General features: G+C 45.3%; 1 protein-coding gene across 2 annotated transcripts in view; it reads right to left on the reverse strand.

The window, feature by feature from the left end:
- Positions 1–20,459, reverse strand: part of LOC144829387 (uncharacterized) — an 815,409-nt gene that overhangs the window by 383,021 nt on the left and 411,929 nt on the right. For both annotated transcript variants that reach the window (XM_078688502.1, XM_078688493.1), the window contains one exon: positions 7,244–7,316. In XM_078688502.1, the coding sequence (XP_078544628.1) occupies positions 7,244–7,316 (73 nt within the window). The remainder of the gene's footprint in view (positions 1–7,243; positions 7,317–20,459) is intronic.

The raw sequence follows: 20,459 nt of genomic DNA on the forward strand, positions 1-20,459 counted from the left end.
AGCTACACCCTTGATTGTTATTTAGGACAGTCAGCCAGCAGAAGGTGGTCTCCACTTAATAGGACTGGGTTTGTGGAGCAAAATGTGGTTCCACCAACCCAGTCCCATTGAACACTTTCATTGAGGTTGCCAAACAAGACCCACCTGTTAGCAAATCCACAAAAAAGGCTCAAGACTCCTTTGTGTGTACAGTGTTAGGGGATTTGGATGCTGGGTCCACAAACCCCATATCACAACCAGCTTTTATTTTCTTTAAAATCCTGATTGGGTGTTCTGTTAGGCTCTTCTATTCAATAGAGAGCTAAGGTGAGGGCCTGCTCAATCTCCCACCTAGGAGTCCTTTTTTTGTTATTTTTCAAGGCGTCTACATCCTATAACGGCAGCTTCAACAGAAGCTTTCTAGTCACAAACAGTCAATTGGGGTTTTTGGGTTTGCAAATCCTGGTCTGGTTCCGCAAACCCAAAACATAAAATAGGGGGGGGATCTTCCAATGTGATGGTTTTATTTTTTTCTAAAATGTGCAAACTACTCACAAACCCAGGATCACTAACCAACTGTCAAGAGACTTGTTTAAACTTAACCCTGTAAAGGCCCACTCACCACTTTTAGTAGCATATACTCCTCAAAAAGTACTGAATGTATTCACACTAATCTAAGAAAACGTCCATTTGAAGTGCCATTTTGGTGTAACTGTTAAGCATATTTTGCTTTAGAGGAGAGCAAAGTGTTCAATGGAATCTAAAACAAAAAATGCTAATCTTTTGATAAGCTCCTTTCATTCGCAACCCCACCCCAGGATGTATCTACAGGAGATGTAACATGCTACAATGTAGGAAAGAATGAGTGAATTACTGCATCATACTCTTTAGTAAAGTGTAAAAACAATCTTAGAAACATATTGAATTATGTAGTTAAGAATGTAGACTTTAATTTAAGAAAAACAACGCGCTTTGCTAGGAAACACATACTGGTTTTAAAGGGAGATATTTTTTAGGCTATTTTCTTTAAGTTGTGACTAGCAAAGGGCACTAAATGGAAGGTTTAGGCTTTGTTAAACTATTATGAATTTAATTTTTTTAAGGCAATGGTCAGGACTAGTAGAATTATGTGATACTGTGGCTGCGACATTTACCTTATAATTATTGGTTCATTACACTATCCACATTATTTGTCACATAACTTGCAGAATGCACTACTAACTGTTTACAGCTCAAATGGATCGAAATAATACCATGAAAAGTAGCACAAAATGTGTCTCTGTGACAAAGATTACCCTAGCACATAATTTTGTCGTCTATTGCCACATAATCAGTGGCCCTGCTCTCAGCAGAGTGGCTTGATTGGCAGTCAATATAATGAACATATACATATTTTACAGGGACTGGTGAAACAATTTCAATATTTCACATATTCCTGTGAAATATGGATTTTTACACCACTTTATTTTGTACAGTAAAAGCATCCAAACATGTAACTTTATAAACCCATAAACACAATGGAATTTTGATTTTTTGGTTTATAAATGTGAGAGTCATGTGACAATCACGTGTTGATCCATTGATTGTACATTCAGACATGACATCCTAGAGAAACTTCCTTAAGCAATTGAATCTCTTACCGCCTGCAGTTCCAAAAGCATTGACAGTGTCAATAAGTCTGCTTTAATGTGCTGCATCCTACACTCACACAAGCATAGCACTCCTCCTGCAGTCACATAGGTACAGCCCTACCCCTGCACTCATGTGGGCATTCACAGGGGCATGCATCTGACCCGAATTTTTATACACCCTGCACTCGCAGAGGCAAAGTGCTCACATTAGACTCAGAGGCACAGGGTTAATTCTGCACTCTTAAGAACAGTGCTTATTGTACAATCACAGGCTTAACTCACAACCTGGACTCCAAAATCATCACTTCTTACTCTGGATTCTATATATATATTGATCACTGTGTTTTAAATACACACTGCTCAGCCTGCACTTACAGAGGCACACCACTCACACACAAGAGGGAAAGTTGCCTCTGTGAGAAAATGTTAGATAAGAAAGAGGTCTAAAAGTGCAAGCAGAACAGAGACTAGGTATGGACAATTTGAGAGAATTGATTGGGGAGCATCAGGGTAGATCGAGAGAGAGGGGGAAAAATAACAGAAAGTTGGCCTTGGGGTTAAGCGGATGTGGGTAGGAAGAGAGGAAAGCGAGACACATTCAGATTGATTCAGGGATGCAACAGTAACCGCACTGACACAACTAACCTAAAGGACACAGGAGATATGGTTTAATCTCTGCTGATATAAGGTGATCCCCTACACAGGCACCCAATCTACCCCATTGCACTAAGATAGCCACTACCTGCATGCTGTTACCTGGGGGAACACTGATCATGGGTAAAGTTCCAGGCACTGGTGGCAGGGATCCCTGTGCTCCTGCCCCTGGCAGAAGCAGCAGCTCATGGGCACCCTCGTGCTCTTCTCCCTCGAATCCTGTGCCTCTAATCTCATGGTGAAGGTGCTCCCCAGCAGACACGGTTCCCCTGACTGGCTGCAGTATTATTCTTGCAGCATCAGGTCTGCCAACGTTTGGTAGTACCCCATTGATACACCCATCAAAAGTGGGGGCTGCCACCGGCTACATGCACTAGGGACTGCATATCCAGGTTGGTGGGAGGAGGGTTGCTAGAGTAGACAGAATCCAGGCATGCTGGGTTATCTTTAAACTTCCCTGCTCACAACAGGTTCGTGGGCCAGGTGGTGCGGGGTGTTCTGATGCACAAAGAGTAGAAGATCACCTCTCGTCTTTGACAACAGAGACTTCCACCTATAGAGTGAGCAGTGAGAACTACACATCCCACAGCAGCATCAGCTCCTCCTCCTGCATGATGAGGGGGATTCCAAGGTGAGTTATTTTGCTATTGCACATTCACATTGGGGGGCTCGCCTGATAACCCTTGCAGAGATGGAAGTCTGCGGTGATGCAGTGAATGGGTTGGTGGTACATGGGCACTCAGAGAGCCTCATGTGCTCCTCATGTCAGGGAGACCTGGTCGGGGCTACCTTCTCATAAGTCCTTCTCTGAGTTCCTTCACTGCCTCCTAGCTATTGTAAGCAGCAGCGCAGGCAGGAGTTAGTTTTCCGTCAACTTGTCTAGTGCATTTAAAGGAAAGGAAGATCACAGACCCAAGCACAAGATCAACCTCGATAAATGGCTGAGGGCTTTGGTAACCTGTGTGAGAATGAGATCAATCACAAAGAAGGGGTAATCATATCTAATGCTTTTGTGCGCTAGCATGAGTGGATCTCTGTGGCGCTGTACAGCTCCCAGTCCCAAAAGCGGGCATCGTCACACAATCAGTTGAGGTGGTGTGCCTGCGTGAAATAATAAACTAGATTGCAGTTGGCTCATGCAGCTTGGTAAGCAACCATCTAAGCAAATAGGATCACAGCATGATGGAGGATTTTCCCTTTCATGTTATTGTGCCATCACTGTTAAAGCAACGGTCACAATATATCAGAGGAAGGCCTTTCACAGCCAACAGGCGAGCGATACAAGCACACTTTCAGTGGAAGCACACCTTTTGCCCAGTGAAATGCCGTTCAAGGTAACAAAAACATGCGGGTGGAGCCTAAGTCCCTCCCTTAGTAGTTCTTCTTAAAGATGTTTTTCTAAGTATCGTATAATGTAGACACCCGTTGACGTGTCAAGCCAGACATAAAAAGTGGTCGTCTATGTAAGATAATTTAACTAATGCCCCAAAATGATAAATGTGAGTAACATTCTTGGTTCGAGACATGTTTCTAGGTAACCTAGTTTCCAATGGAAGGTCCCCAATGCTTTCATTAGGACGAGCATGGTGAAGACATACATGTGCTTTTGAAGTAGGATATCCTTCTGTTTTTCAACACCTATGACCCAACTAAAAACTCTCAACACAAATCCTCTATTTTACATTATTGTACTGTATGTTGCTCCTGCTTTAGTTCGACAAGTATGACCAGAACTGGGCACTGTGCCCACTGTGAAAGAGTACTCTAGCTACACCTCACTGATGAGGTATACATAAGCCAAAACCTGCCTTGGATTGCTTGCGTTTCTGTCTATAGAGGACCTAGCATGGTAGTTAATTTCGACAGTTCCTGTTGTAGTAGAACAAAGACTAATTTGCATATGGATGTCTCGGTCTTGAGTGGAATGATGGGTGAAAACAATGGACCAGAAAGTGATTTGAGCGATCACCCATAGCAGAGATTAATTCAAGCACTTGATATATCACTTTGTTGCTGTCAGAATTTGTTTTTTAAATATTTCCTATTTATACAGTTTCTCAAATACATATTATTGATATCACGGTGTGAACCATAATTCGTTGAGTATTCAATGATCTTGCTATATGGCAATGCTTAACGAATTTATTCAGCCTATGAAATGTGCTTAACCTTAGCTCTATTTGAAATGGTATCAGGGGCGGCTCTAGGCTCATGGCGGCCGTGGGCAGGGAGCGTAGGTGGGGGCCCCCGGAAGAGGGGGTCCGGGCGGGGCGGGTGCCAGCAGTGAAGTGATATAGCGGGTACACAGATGTGGTGGGTGCTAAAAAGGAAGTGATGTGTAAATACTGGAGGCGAACAGATCCACGCACTGAAAACGAGGTGATATGATAGGAGCTGCTAGAGATGCGATGTGTGTGAAAAGTGAAACGATGCGAGCAATGGATGTGAAGAGATGTGGGTCCAGTAAGAGAAGAGAGGTGGTAGGTGCTGGGGTTAACTAATGTGGTAGGTGCTGGGGTGAAGAGAGGTGGTTGGTGCTGGGATTAACTAATGTGGTAGGTGCTGGGGTGAAGAGAGGTGGTAGGTGCTGGGATTAACTAATGTGGTAGGTGCTGGGGTGAAGAGAGGTGGTAGGAGCTGGGGTTAACTAATGTGATAGGTGCTGGGGTGAAGAGAGGTGGTAGGTGCTAGGGTGAAGAGAGGTGGTAGGTGCTAGGGTGAAGAGAGGTGGTAGGTGCTGGGTTGAAGAGAGGTGGTAGGTGCTGGGTTGAAGAGAGGTGGTAGGTGCTGGGTTGAAGAGAGGTGGTAGGTGCTGGGTTGAAGAGAGGTGGTAGGTGCTGGGTTGAAGAGAGGTGGTAGGTGCTGGGTTGAAGAGAGGTGGTAGGTGCTGGGTTGAAGAGATGCGGTAGCTGCTGGGGTGAACAGATGTGGTATGTGCTGCGGTGAAGAGAGGTGGTAGGTGCTGGGGTGAACGGGTGAAGAGAGGCGGTAGGTGCTGGGGTGAAGAGAGGTGGCAGGTGCTGGGGTGTAGAGGTGTGGTAGGAGCTGGGGTGAAGAGAGGTGGTAGGTGCTGGGGTGTAGAGATGTGGTAGGGGCTGCAGTGACCAGAGGTGGTAGGTGCTGGGGTGAAGAGAGGGGGTAGGTGGTGGTAGGTGCTGTTGTGAAGAGAGGTGGTAGGTGCTGGGGTGAAGAGAGGTGGTAGGTGCTGGGTTGTAGAGGTGTGGTAGGTGCTGGGGTGTAGAGAGATCGTAGGTGCTGTGGTGAAGAGAGTTGGTAGGTGCTGGGCTGAAGAGAGGTGGTAGGTGTTGGGGTGAGGAGAGGTGGTAGGTGCTGGGGTATAGAGAGGTGGTAGGTGCTGGGGTGAAGAGAGGTGGTAGGCGCTGGGGTGTAAAGATGTGGTAGGTGCTGGGGTGTAAAGATGTGGTAGGTGCTGGGGTGTAGAGATGTGGTAGGTGCTGGGGTGAAGAGAGGCGGTCGGTGCTGGGGTGAAGAGAGGCGGTAGGTGCTGGGGTGAAGAGAGGCGGTAGGTGCTGGGGTGAAGAAAGGTGGTAGGTTCTGCAGTAAAGAGAGGTGGTAGGTGCTGGGGTGTAGAGATGTGGTAGGAGCTGAAGTTAACAGATGTGGTAGGTGCTAGGGTGAAGGCCACTGAGTGCCAGCCACGACTACAGGGCGCAGGGCTCACTGGGCAGAGGGAAAATGGCACCACTACTAACCCAGGACTAATGGAAGTAAAGTGGGGCTCCTGCCTCACAAGTATTACCGCCGGCCAGCGCTCAGTGGGGTGCAGACACACACTGCACGGTGCGGGGCACCCCGGGGGCTGCTGTGGTTTCCCAGGACCCACTAGCAGTACTGTGGTGTGTTTGTCTTTAGTGCTGATGGCCGACATCCCACAGCAGTGCTTTCAGACACAGGGTTCAATGGCAGGGTGTAGCGCCTGAGAGCAGTATGCCAGTCCCACCCAGTTATCCCTTCTGCCTCCTCCCTTCCCCCACACAGTTCACATCAGTCAGGCGCCCACCACTGACCCTGCCAGGGAATGCCCAATGCTGCTATTAATACAGTTATTTTTATTGTCATTACACTCTGTGCCCGGACCCCTCCAGCCTTCTCGGGTGACACATGCTGGCTCATAAGAGATGCGATTCTGTTGGTTGCTGGATTTATGGTGGTTACGAGGGTCGGTAACAGACGTGGTAGGTGCTGGGGAAACATGCCGCTGTGTAATGATATATATTTGCGGTGGCGGCCCCTAGGGTTTGGCGGCCCAGTGCAGGTGCACAGCTTGCACATGCCCAAGGCCGGCCCTGATGGTATTGCCACTGAACATCTTTAGTTTAATTTCATACATCTCATCACAGATACATGATCTCACTTCAAATTCAACAATAATTGAACGAAAGTATGAAAGTCACATTTTGCTTTGGGCAGAATGCTTTCATCCAAAGGCGTTCTCTTTTCAATAGGCTATTGTTACTTCTTGAATTTTCTTGTTGTGGCCACATTTTAACCAAAATAAATGGCTTTTTTTTTTTTAATTAGGGGGAAAATCTGTGTGCAATACCAAACAATGATGCAACTATTTTAAAACCAAATATAAAATACAAGAGTTTTTAAATCAGTCATGCTCGAGTCTTTACTCCAAAAACAATTTGACACCGCAGCAATGATTGACGAGATGTTAGTTTGCACTCTTGAGATTTTAAATAACATCATTCACACGAGCGATTGATTGATAAATTGCATGCTGAAAAGTTAAGGACACGCAGGAAGAGTTGAGGTACAGGATGTTATTAACCAGAAAGCAATGATACAAGAAGGAGAACCAGCTTAAGATCTGGCATTACTCTATGATAAATTAAGGTGCAGCTTATTTAGATCTTCTTTTAGTACCCATCCCATACACTGTAGAGTGTTCAACCATACTGAGCACACACAAAATTTAATTTGTAATGTAAACGTTTTCCACAGCACCTTACCGTTGACCATTCTGAAGAGAGGCATTTTGGCTTGTGTTCGGGTTCAGATGAGTAGGTGCTGAACATGCTGCATCTACATACCCAGGAATCAAGAAAAGATTTAGGTTAGTGATAAACAAGTGAACCAAGAGTTCATGTAAAACCATCTAGTCCTGTGCAAATTTCAGTTTCTAGTTTAAGAAACATTTCCAGGGTCTGTAGTTTACTTTTACTAAAACCTCTCTGAGGAGGGCAGTTTGTGAGTCAAGCAGGCTGAATCTATAGATGTGTGTCCTTGATCACATAGTTATACTCCAACACTCAGTGATGCAAACAAAATATCCATGTATTGTGGTGCAGCAGTTCAAGCCTTATGGATTAAGCCATCAAGTTGAGGATGAGCCCCAGGCGCTCATGTACACAGGCAAAGGCGTCCTTTTGAGTGCATCAGGACTTGCGATGAAGTAATTTTCCACTGATTTCATGGAGAGAAGTAATTCCAGGAACAAATTCTGGAGGGTTTGACATAGTGAAATGGGTCCCTCAGAAATACAGTTGTGATGTCACATATGGAGATAGCACACATCACAGAATTTTGATTCACCTGATAAGGAACACATCACTTACCTGTACCAATCTGTATGCAACAGCGTATTATGCTACAGATTCACATGCAGTGATTGTTATTTTATTTTATTTTTTTAAGGAGGAGTTTTGGTTTAGAGGGGACTCATGATGCCTCCCTGGAAATCTACAATGCACCAGGACACAGTCTCCATCTCGGATTGTGTTTTCCTTATTGGAAAGTAAAGGTTTGAAGATGGTATTCATTACTATGAGTGAACTGGTATGCAAGTATCAAGGATCCACGCGTTAATATGACTTTGCATCAGAGGAGGAGTATAAGGGGCAATTCAATCTACAGTACTGCTAGCTTCAAACTGTTACAGGTAGGTAACTATTAGTTTGGTGCACGTGCTTGTGCTGATCATGTGCAGCATATAGACTGAAAAGCAGTATGCAAGTCCTTAAAGCAGTAGCTTGCGAGAGGAAATGAAGAGCAGCGGAACAGTGTTATAAATGTTGCATGTATTGCGTTTTTCACTTGCGTGCCCCCATTGCACATAATTTATTATACACAATCTTCATTTAGTATCAATTGTGCATGCTTACCACAAAATGTAGTTTTGTAGGTGCAAAGTGCACCAACTGCTCATATATCATGAATCAATGTGCATTATACATTGCGAATTTTAGGAAATGTGCAACAGAATAGGCATGGTAAATCCTGCATTTTTACACAATTAATCCCAAGTACTGGGTTTTTTGTAATAAGAAATGGTATTTAGGTTTGATGCAAATGTATGTTAGAGAAGAGATATCTTAAGCTTCCTTAGGGTACTTAGGGTGAGCTGCATGCTATGTACATCTTGGCTGAAAACCACATGTTTGTGCTGCCAGGCTTTTCATCGCTCAAACGCCTTAACAGAGCAAAGCTATGACTTACTAAAAGCACAGTCGCTGATGAAAAACACATCTTTATTTTCAAGCAATGGTATGCATGTTAGATGTCATTTAGCAAACGCATATGGGTGCTTTGGTCCCAAGAAATATTCAGAGTTTAGAAAGGGAGGAATTTTACCACTGGTTGATTTATCACTCAGTGCTCTGATTTAATGAACAGCATCTAATATGATGCAATTCTTTTGTATAGATTGTTTAAGTTACAGTTTAATTACAGCCACTGTATTTGTTTTGTATTAACTACGCAATAGAGGAGGGCATTAATTATTATTAGCATAATGGAATGTTGGGAGCTTCATTGAAGGCAATGTAGGGGCCAACTGCTTATAACAGCTGGTATAGGCCTTCTGCTACAACATTCCAATATGTGTCCCGGTTTCTCCCTATTTATTTCATAATACTCTACCCTTAGTGGGTGGAATGTTCTAATAGCCTCACAGCCCTTCTGCCTTGAGCTATATTAGTTGCTAAACTGCCTCTCCTTCATTCAAGGCCTGAGTCGCTGTTTCAGGGTCTTAAAACAACTGGTATAGCCCTCGACAGCAGGCAATGAGGCCATAACAAAACCCTTTCACATCTATGGTTTTGGTTTCTTGTATGAGTTCATCCATGTGGAAAGGGGCTCTGGAACGTAGTAATATAAACATCCTGTAGACTCCCAGGACTGACTGATACCATATACCAAGCATCTTCAAATGTGTCGTGCAAGGTACGTGGGTCACAGTCCATTTGACTTTCTAGCTCGAGTTGGTAAATAGGTATCAACCTGTGCTTTACAGAATATTTTACATGTCTAAAAGAGGACTGTATTTGCTGGTGAAAAATATATCATAGGTACTATTACAGATATCTGCTAATGGGAAGTTGCCCAGGAAATCCACTGAGGCTTCCTTTCTTGTAGAATGTTTTATAGGCACAGGCAATTGTTAAGAACAGCTACTGTAATTGGGTTGTCAAGGTGTAACTGCAAAATCAACAAACATTTACTTTGTTTTCCAGATGGACTTTGTAGATCAACATAGTACATATTGGCCCTTCTAACATCCAAGGTATATAAAAGCTCTTTAAGCTACTGACTCAGGTTGTAGGAAAAATGAAAGTAAGTCAATAGATTTAGTGACAAGAAAAGGAGGGGTTATCCTTGGCAAGACACAAGAGTGCACCCTAAGGACAATTTGATCTCTATATACTGCTATAAAATTTGTGTAACTGACTAAGCAGCCGTGACCCGTGCAGGTAAGAGCGGTGGGGCCGGGGGGGGCCGGGGGATTTCGACAGGCGATGACTAGGGAAAATTAAGTAATTAATTTTCCTCGTCATCGCTCGTCGAAATTACCCCATCACCCCACCACTTTTACCTGCACGGGCCGCAGCTGTAAGCCTCCAACTCACTCTACAGATTAAAGTTATAGCTACCACAAAGGCTACTTTCCAGGATAGGGATTGTAGTGGGCATTGTGAGAAGTTGGCTTGGCATATGCTGTCCACTATTCTAGTGGGCACTTTGCACCAGTCCAAACGACCCTTTTGATGGTAGGTTTAAAGACTACCTATATAGAAAGCTATCCTAGTGGTAGCTGTGGAGAGCAGCCTTCAGTCTAAGTCTTGAAGGAACGTAAAGCAGCTTGTTTTACCAGTCTATAATCTCGTGAATGACCAAATGAAAGTAGAACCACACCAGGTATATATATATGTATATATAAAATATATGTATTTAATCTAAACACATCGATTTAGTCTCTTTATGAGGCTAGAGGCAAAAGTATACACAGTAAACTTATTTAGCACACAGTAAATTAGCACAGTATACGTTTATCCCTAGGGGCGTCACAAACCATATACTAAGAAAGTGGTATAAGTACCACTATAGTCATAGAGACCAAGCCTAGGGCCTGTAGGACCGCTGGGGCAACCAGGAACCACCCAAGGTAGGGACGCAGGAGACCCACAGGGGACGCATGCAGTGTCTAAACACAGCCGCGAATCACCATTGACTTCTATGGAGAAAGTTGCGATTAGATTTTTAAAGCTTAGGGACACTTAGGAGTGGACTAGGAGCAAACCCCTTGAGAACTGGACTGTTCGAGAGTCAAGACCCACAGGAGCACCGAAGTACACGTGTTACCTCACTTAGGGAAGCCAGGTGCATAGGTGTCTTTTCATGTCAGGTTTCGTCGTCGTTTCCTATGGCGAGCTGCAAAGAAGGGCTGCAGGCGACCAGGTGAAAAGTGTCTGGATGGATCCAAGGGTGGATCAAAGATCTAAAGATCTGAAGAACCTGAAAGCAGAGGGGACAGAATCTGGGTCACTTGCCAGTGACCATAAGAAGATGCCCACCGGTGTCGGGTGATTTCGGGTGCAGAAGGTGAAGCTTGACTCTTCAGCCACGATGATCAGGAGGTTTCGACGACAACCAGGAGCTGGATTCTAGGTGTCCCACATCGGATGTCGAGTGCTGCGGTGTCGGTTTCTGGATTGGACCCAACAAGCGGTGGCAACAGCAACCCACGCAGAATGCAAAGATTGGCTTCAGAGGAGACCAGCAAGGTCTGAGGAACTCACCCTTTGGAGGGGAGTCAGGGCATGTCTGGAGCAACTAGAAAAGCCCAAGAAATGAAAGAGTTACCTTCGTGGGGACCCACCAGTCAACAGACCAGGGATCACAAATGGGCCTCGAGCAGAAATGCTGGAAGCGGGCCCACGGAACACTAGTGGAGCTTAGACCTACATTCTTCGGTGAAGATGGTGCTCAGGGCTTGGACTACGAGTAGCCTAATGCACAACTTCAGGAAAGCTCGGGAAGTAGGTGCACTAGTAAATGTGCACATGTCCAGGAGTTCCAGTCCCACGTCTCTCGTGATGGCTACAGGTTTCAGCTTTGCTGTGATCTCGCGTCGGCCTCAGAGAGGTCTGGAAGTCCATGTCCTGTGTTGCAAATTCTTCGGGATCCGACGGGGGCCTTGGAAATGCAGACCGGCAAAATGCTTCTTTGGTGCCTGTTTGAAAAGGGGAGTCACTCCTTGACCCCAAGGGAGATCCTTCTGTCTTCTAGTTGAAATAGAATGATGAAGTTCCAGGATATATGTTGCAGAGTTTCGTCTAGGGTAATCTAAAGTCCTGAGGACTGGGTTCCTATACTTATACTAAGTATAGGGGGTTGGGTAACTCTAAGGTCCCACCTATGGAAGGTTCTGGTGATGGGGTGGTTACACCCCTTCCCCTTTGTCCAGTGTTGTGCCAGAGCAGGGGCTGAGTGCACCTGCAACCAGTTTGAACTGGGGTATGCACAGGGACACCAAGAGTGCCCCCAGCACGGTCTGAAAAGCATACACTGAATGCACCCGCCCAGCCCCAATACACTAAAGCCTGTATGGGGAGGTGGTTACACCTCCCTGTGACAGGAAACCTGTTGTCCAGGCCTCCCCTGCCAGAGTTTCCTCCAGCAGCAGGTCAGAGTCGTGTCTGTGGCAGCAGCATCCATTTTGTGATGCTGGGGCTCTTTTATACTATTACCGGTCAGGTAAGTGTGTACATGTCTTCTCCCTCTAGAAGGGTGGAACTCTACCCCCGCCACCAAGACTGGCAGGGGGGGAAGGATTCCAAAGTGTTTGACACCAAACACGACATGTTTTGATGCAGCCATTCCAAAGTTAGCATTTACTGCAAGGTTATAATGCACTTAAGAGTATATGGTATGGCTGTATCACAGAACAGCTACAGAGAAGTGATTCCGAAAGCTGTAGAGGGGCTCAGCTCATGCTTGGGCACCCTCTCACACAAAACCAAGCACTCTGCCTTCAGGATTGTCGAGGCCTGCCATAGGAGTGACTTATAGGTTTATATATGTCTGTATTTAAAGGTAGATATAGGTAGCCTATATCTTAGTAAGTGGTGCAAGCACCACCTTACCAGGCTGCAGTAGCAAACATGTGGTGCCATTTTGGAAGGCTTCCCAGGGGTGGTATAATACATGCTTCAGCCCCTGGTAGGCCTCTGGGGTACCTATGCCCTTGGTACCCAAGGTACCATATACTAGGGACTCACAAAGGGTAACCCAGTAACCAATATGGAGTGTACCTTAAGTAGATGCAATCAATTTAGAGAGGAAGCTGCTAGACTGGGGTCCTGGTTAGCAGGGCTCCAGCCAGACTAAAGTCGACAAATCAGTGAAACACCAGCAAAAAGTGGGGGTAACCATAATAAGCAGATCCTACTCTCCTACAGGCATGATTAAAGTGGCTCTAATGGAGGCTTTGTAAGCTTGGTAAGAACCATATTAAGATCCAATAAAGGGATATGAAGTGCTCTAGGAGGCATTATCCTTTTAAGAAGTTCCACAAGAGTTTTTACAAGAGGAATTCTGAATAAAGACCAGTGTTCCCCATTTTGTAGATAAATCACTGCTATTGCCAAGTGTACCTGTATTGTAAAGGCTAAACCAGATTTTTGAATATGTAAAATGATGCCAAAAATGTTTTGCACTGTGACTGTTGAAGGCTGTATATTAAGAGTGTTAGTGATATACAAATCTCTACTATCTAACTACAAAGCATTCACAGGTAATACATGTCTAGCTTCTTAAAATTATTATGCAAGCCTCAAGATGCTGTAAATCCCCAACCTCACGACTTCAGGTGCCAAACTGCAAGACTGAACGCCATGCAGTTGGTGTGTACTAACTGTCCTTGATGTTATTCAAGCAGATGTGTTCAACTGCAGCTTTCTGTGAGGATGAACAGACATTTCGAGGCATATGGAGAACCACAGCTGACAAGCCCAAGTTGAGGTAATGAGGATCAAAGTCATTGATGTAGTCCGCATTTTCATCATGAAATATAACATCACTAGTAGCAGGAGAAAAAGCAAATGCAAATATCCCTGACCAGCTGGTTCACAGAGCATAGCCCCTGGACAGAGGGTGAGGTTACCTGGACAGTAGGTTTACACATTTTAGTGATTTGTGTGGTAAAGATGTCTACTCCTGGTTTGCCCCAATGGTGGAAGTGATAATTGAGCACCTGAGTGGGTTTGCCGAGATCTCCTGCTGAGCTGATCAGCAACATCATTGTCTACCCCTGGTTTTTTTTGTTTTTACCAAGGAGGATGCATAATGATATATTACCCAATTCCAAATTGCCTGTGCAAACTTGGCAATTGAGACCTTACTTTTGTATACAATACATGCCAGTTGTGTTGCTCATCTGAATGAGAAGCACCTCTCTGTAAATTTGGTTTTGAAAAGCTTGGAGATCTAACTGTACAGCATAGGTTTCAGCACATTAATGTACACAAAGCATTGTTGGGGTGGACCATGGTCCCTTTATTAGAGGTCACCCATGTGAGCTCTCAAACGGATTAGGGAGGTGTGTGTATTCAGGATCAACTGCAGGTGTGAGCTCACAAACAACCGGTCCTGTAAATATTTCTCCCAATATTACCATCATAGTTTCAGTCAAACATAGGGCTTTCCGAACATTAGATCGGGCCAATTTTCATCGCTTGTGTCCATTGGCTGCAAAGGTATTCTTGAAAAGGGTACATCATTCCCAGCAACCACATTATCATTCTCATAGTGGGAGAACAGGTTGTCTGGTAAAGAGGAAGCAGCTTTGGAAACACAATTGTTTCTCTAGTTGCTTGGGTATTCGTAACCTGTAACTGCATTGAGTGTGGCTCCCTGGTATGTGTTGAGGACAGAAGGGCAATTTTTTCACACACACTGGGAGTCCTAATTTGTGAAACAGCAGAAGTGTTTGAGTTTGGGCAAGGCATTTTACTTGGCCTTTTCCCTTTAATAGTCAAACTTTCAGGTACCCAAACAAATGAATGGGACTGTGCCAGAGATGTGATACCACTACTGTAGAACATTAGGTAAACACCCGGGGCCTGAAGAGTAGGACTTTGAATTGGTACTGAACTGAAGGTACTACGGAACATTAGGTGCTGGAAGTGAGCTGCATGTATGGGAAAGTGAAAGTAGAGGTCATTGATTTTGAGGGTCGCCATGTACTTTCCCACTTGAAGAAACAGTAATACACCACTGTTTAAAGGCCCTAAATTCACACGTTAATTTTCATACTCTCCTTGTCCAATGGGGGAGGATTACCTGTTCGCTTTTAAGTATTTCACTCTGTGTACAACCAGAGCGTAAGATGGCCATGCCCATGAATAAGTAAAGGATCTTGTTGTCCAAGGTTGATCTGGTCATTGACCCTTAGTGTAACAACTATTATCTTTACAGGGTCTTTAAAATTACATGTAGAGCACCATAACATGGTCTTTAGCATGAGAGGCAACTGTGCAGTGCTTTGTAGCAGACACTGAAAGGGTTTTAATGAAAAGTCAACCCTTTTCATCATCATGTGCACAGGGATATTGTGGTGCTGTTAGTGTTATCTGCTGGAGAGGCCTTGACAGGATAGGTCTCCAAAGACGGTGCTGCCCTGTACATTTGCCAAGCATCATCTTGTTGCTCGAGTGGCCAAGGCTCGTGATAGATTGGCAAAAGGTCTGCTGAAAGGTTCTGTTGAGAATTTAAATGTAGGGAGTGTGCGGAGGAAATCTGTGGTGGTAGAGGTGGTTGGGTAGTATCAGCCATTCTCTTCTTTGGTATTGGTTAGTGCCTAAACTCCTCAGATATAGCCTCATTGCAAGTAAGTGTCTATTTTGTATAGGCTTTGTGGTGGAAGGTGGCAGTATATATAATTTGTTGCACATCAGCTGCTCACTTTCTTGTGGTGTGCTTAAAGTGGAATTTTTGTTTTAGGCGGTATGCTCATCTTTTAGTCTTGGAAACTAGAGGTGGGGCCCTTTTCTTGGGTATTAGCTTCATGGAGGGCCCTGGTAAATCATGGCCTTATGGCGTTTGAACAGAGGAGACATAAGCAGACTCCAATTCTGTTGGGAGTCTGGAATATCGAATATCCTCCTCCTTTCCATATTAAATCAACTCCTTTGATGTCTTCGGTGATTGCAGTAGATTTGGTAGAGTATGGGTACTGCATTGTGTAGTAGTACACCCACCTTTGGTCCCATTGACACTAAATAGTCTTTCTTCTGGAAGGCATTGCAAGCCGAACATGCATTTCATTGTGATCCCTCTTTATACGAAGGTGACCGTACCAACTGTTGCCCACCCACTGGAATTTATTACTACAAGTGTGTAAAAATGTAAATAGTGTTTTCACCGTACCATCCCCGCAAATAGTCATTATTATATGACCTCATCTCAAGATCAAACTATTCGGTCCGAAAGCGGTCAGCAGTTGTGAGATGTAGTTGGTGTCTTGGATAAGTTGTCATTTTCTAGCTCAACACTGGATGGCAGAGCATGCCGCTACAGCATTACATGCTGCAAACATTCCGTTATTGGATGAATCACAAATTACCCTCAACTCAGAAAGAGGGCCATAGTCTGTTAGCTTGGTCATACCAGTTTGCTAATACAGGAAAACATACTTAAAACCCTAGTTCTGCTTGTAGGAATCACCATTGAACATTAGAGAAGTACTGCCCATCTGAAAGTTCAAGAAACTTTCTGATTAGGATGTAGATTTAAATGTGGCTGAAAAAAATGCTTTTTATTAAGTGCAGACCCAATATATCTGCAGCCTATCACAGGCTAAATGAATGGGATTTCAAATGCTTAAACATCAACATAAAAGCCATTTAAAAAAAGAATCCAAAAATCAAGCTCAATGCTTTATTAACCCTGTCAAATTAAAAATGACAGAAATTATGAAATGAAGCTAGATATGCAGCAGCTTCAAACTTTCAAAGAAACTGTACCCTGCTCCTTTAAAGGATCAACAAGCAACTTCTGTCTCTCAGCATAGCATGCACAGTTGCGCCATTTCTTTTTATTAGGTAATCTACGATCTCCACTTTGGACATCTCCAAAACTGGTTGTGTGTCACTGAGTAGGGTGGACCTTAATGAAGAGTCCTACTATGCAGAACTAGGATTACAAGTGAGTAACATTTCCATCTATATTGCAGACTCTTCATTAAAGATCACATGAACAGAATAGCAGGCTAATTCCCGTAAACAGCTAACCCGCTGATAGATCGGAGCAATTTTCTAAGATATTTCTCAAAGCAGCTAGACATTCCAGAGACTCAGAATCCCATCAATGTATAAAAGGATGGATACAACATCATATCACTACCATGCAAATGTCTTCATAAGGATCATTCCTTAGTAAGGAGATATTTACTTATCTGGTAGAAAGGTTTTGGTCCTTGATGCCATTTGGGATTCATATGCTGTCCTATCACCTAGAGGTCGAGTCTTGAAAGGTAAAAATGTTTTATGTCTTATGGGTACTGACTAAAAGAGGTGCCATACTGAGTTGCTGACTACTGATGATGTCAAGAGAGTTACCCACAAAGCAAGGGGGCGCCATATTTAGATTCCCTTTTTCCTCTGTTATGCCGTTATGGTGACCTCTGAATTTTTACTTCACTTCCTTTAAAAAAAATTAAATGTTTAACTTTTTTGTATTACCTCCATCTTTTCACGGGGGAGCTAGATGGATGACATATTAATCAAAAATTACAGTAATGTAACAATCTCCTTTTGCAGTGTGAAACTATTTTGAGGATATGTAGCAGTATTAGTAATCTGAGAAAGGTGAAGTCTGGGTGTTTGCAAAAAGGTATTCAAGAATCCTCTGTCTTAAATTTGTCTTCTGGTTCCCATGGATATCAACAATGTAGTAAATTCTAAGGAATTAGCTGAAGACCTAGTTGGCATGCATATGTCATAGATGGATACAATATCGAGGAAGGCTTATGTTGCACTGCCCATCCTTGTAGAGCACGCCCTCTGTTTTTGTCTAGGTCTTTCCAAGTCAGTAGGTAACATATTTATGTAGTTTTCACTAATCACCTTGCAATGGTTTCATTTGAAACACTAAGCCCTTTGCTTGCTGCCCATGTGCAAAAAACACTTTTTTTCCACTGTTCCCAAATGACATGGTCTTTTTTATGAAGTATACAAGATCTCTCCTTACCACTAGGCAGTGTAGCCCTTTTTCAGCTTGTACTTTAAGTTATTGGAAAAATGTATGTAACTGAATATATTGGTTAACATGAAAGCCATGAACTTTAGAATAAGGAGAGGGTTAGTGTGCTTAACTACTTTATCCTTGTGCATTTGTTGAAAAGGTACTTAAAGCCTGTAACGTATTCTACGAAATTACACATTTTGTACTCAGCATGCGTTATTTCAGCCCTGCTTTGTGTAAGGCTCAAACAGCTGTTTAATGAGCTGTTTTATCACCAGATTTAGAGTTCACATAAATGTTGCAATTGGCCTAAGTCTGCAAATTTCGTTGTTCCTTCAACAAACCTTTGAATTAATAGAATGGCAAAAGGAATGGGTTACTATCTATTCGTAGCCTGTAGTTTGCTCTGCATACTCCTGCCATCTACTGTTGGGGGTGGATATTTACAGTTGTTGTTGAAAGAAGTTTCACGTTACAAGACTTCTTGTGACTCTGCCCAAAGCACACAAGGACAAACACTACACTGTCCGATTGATTTTCCCCCGGAGGTGAGGAACGTCGGTGGAGCGCAGTGACGCAAGACTGAAAACAAGTACTGTGCATTTTTATTTAGTCGAGACGTATAACATCTGAGATCATAGCTCTCTTCCTGGGAGGAGGGTGGGGGCATGTGGATCTACAGCACTACATCTATTAACACGTGGTTACAGGGAAAGTAAAATTTTTAGGTCGAGGACCTAAAGGCTGTGCTTGCGCAGTCTCCGGTCGGAGATTTAATGTTTTTGAGTACGGGGCTTGAACCCGCCTCTCTCCTCCATCTCTCCTCCATTGGCTGGCTTCCTAAACGGAGGCCAGCCATTGGAGGAGATTGGCGTCACTCCAATCAAGCCCCGTCTCTTTCGGATTCGGGGGCGTGTTTTTTGGCGTTCTTTCCACCTGTGACGTCATCCGTCACTCAGAACGCCAAAACACTCCCCCGAATCCGAAATTTTCGGACTTGCGGCCACAAAGTAATTCCAAAGACCTTTGAGGGGAGGACACAGGGGTCGGTGCTGGTTGGGACATTTTTGGAGCCGAGGTGACTTTTCCCCGCTGTCCTCGGGTGTTTTTTGGGAGCTCCACGGCCGTGTTTGGCGCCACCGCCGTTTTTTGATGGTTCGCAGAGGTTGACCGGATGAGGAAGCCCGAGTTTCTGCCTCTCCGTCGCCTGGAGCTAGGAACGGGAGGAGGGAGAGTCCAGGGCGGCAGAGGAGGGCAGCCAGCACCGCCGGACGCCGCTTCATGAGGCTAGGGAGCCCGCGCTGTACTCGTGAGTCTCCCCGGGCCGGGTTCAGCCCTCATGTTGTTCTTCAATACAGGTAGAGCGGGCGAGGGGGCCGGGGGAGGGAGGGCGGCCGGAGCCTCGGCGAAGGGAGACCGGCTAATGGGGGAAAGGCAGCACAAATGGAGCTGGGGGAAGGAGGGTGGCTGAGGAGGGGAACAGCGCAGGCTGGGAGAAAGGAAGGGGAGCCGGGGTGGGTAGTGCCGGAGGGCGGGAATCAGACAGACTCGCTGCGTAGCTCTGAGGCCCCGGCTCTCCCGCCGCCTTGGCAGCAAGTCTCCTCAGTCATCCGTGGCGCGGGCTCTCGCGCTTCTTTTTCGCGAGACTCGTCAGTGGTCCGCGGCCCGGGCTCTCGCGGTGTCAGCAGCCCGGGCTCTTGCGCCGCTGACAGACTCCCTGGGGCTCCGCACCACTGACAGACCCAGCTTCTCACGCCGGCGGCTGAGGAGCCACTGCAGCCCGCCCAGCCCTGGGGAATGGATTCGTAGAGGGGTGTATGGACCCGACGCAGCAATACATAAGGCAGAAAGGGTACAGAGTGACACTGGGGGCATTGCTGAGCAGGCTGAAGGGGATACGGCGTAGGAAGAGAGAGAGCACTGTGTACGGAGACGGGACACGGGGGACAGAGCTTGCAGGAGGTGGGCCAGCACGCCGAACATGGGTATCGAAAGTGAGGCTGGGGCGGGAAGTGTACCCAAAATATAGAGGAGCAGGGGTGGCATGGAAGCAGGAGTAGGCACATGATTATAGACGGACCATGGGCAGGGAACTAGCAGGCGCTGTATGTGGCAGAGGGCACGGGGAGGGCTGGGTATTTGGGGCTGGAGTGGGAGAGGGCTGGGTATTTGGGGCTGGAGTGGGAGAAGAAGCGAGAGGAAGGGTACGGAGAAGAGTTGGCACAGCGGGCGCAGGAGGGTTGAGGGAGCCCCTGAACATGTGCCCTCCCCCTGCAGGGGCTTGTGTTACACCCCTGTCCAGCCCTCGGTGGCAGCAGAGCTTGGCCCCAAGGGACAGGGGCACCTGAGGAAGGAGTGCAGCAGGACTGCTTCAGGTAGCAACATGTCACCTGCTTCCTTCGTTTGGCTCCATAGGCCATAAGACTTTAAAAACAAAAAGATTCTCCCTTAAAAGCAGCTGAAGCTGAGCCGGCCCATCCCACCAGAGGTGGTACAACAGCTGTATGGCTCTTAAGGTGAAAATGGAGACAGAAGGTGGGGGTTCCAGAGCTTGTGTGTTTTGTTGCCTCTGAACAGGTCTTCAAGCCTCAGGGGTCCACTTCGAGGCATACTGAGAGATGAGGATGCTGAGACGTCCTGAATGAGTGTTCACTGAACAGGATGCAACACAACTAAAACTGCAGTAATGAATCCAGCTCAACTACA

This window comes from Lissotriton helveticus, chromosome 1_1 (genome assembly GCF_964261635.1).
Source record: "Lissotriton helveticus chromosome 1_1, aLisHel1.1, whole genome shotgun sequence".
In the NCBI taxonomy this organism is placed as follows: domain Eukaryota; kingdom Metazoa; phylum Chordata; class Amphibia; order Caudata; family Salamandridae; genus Lissotriton; species Lissotriton helveticus.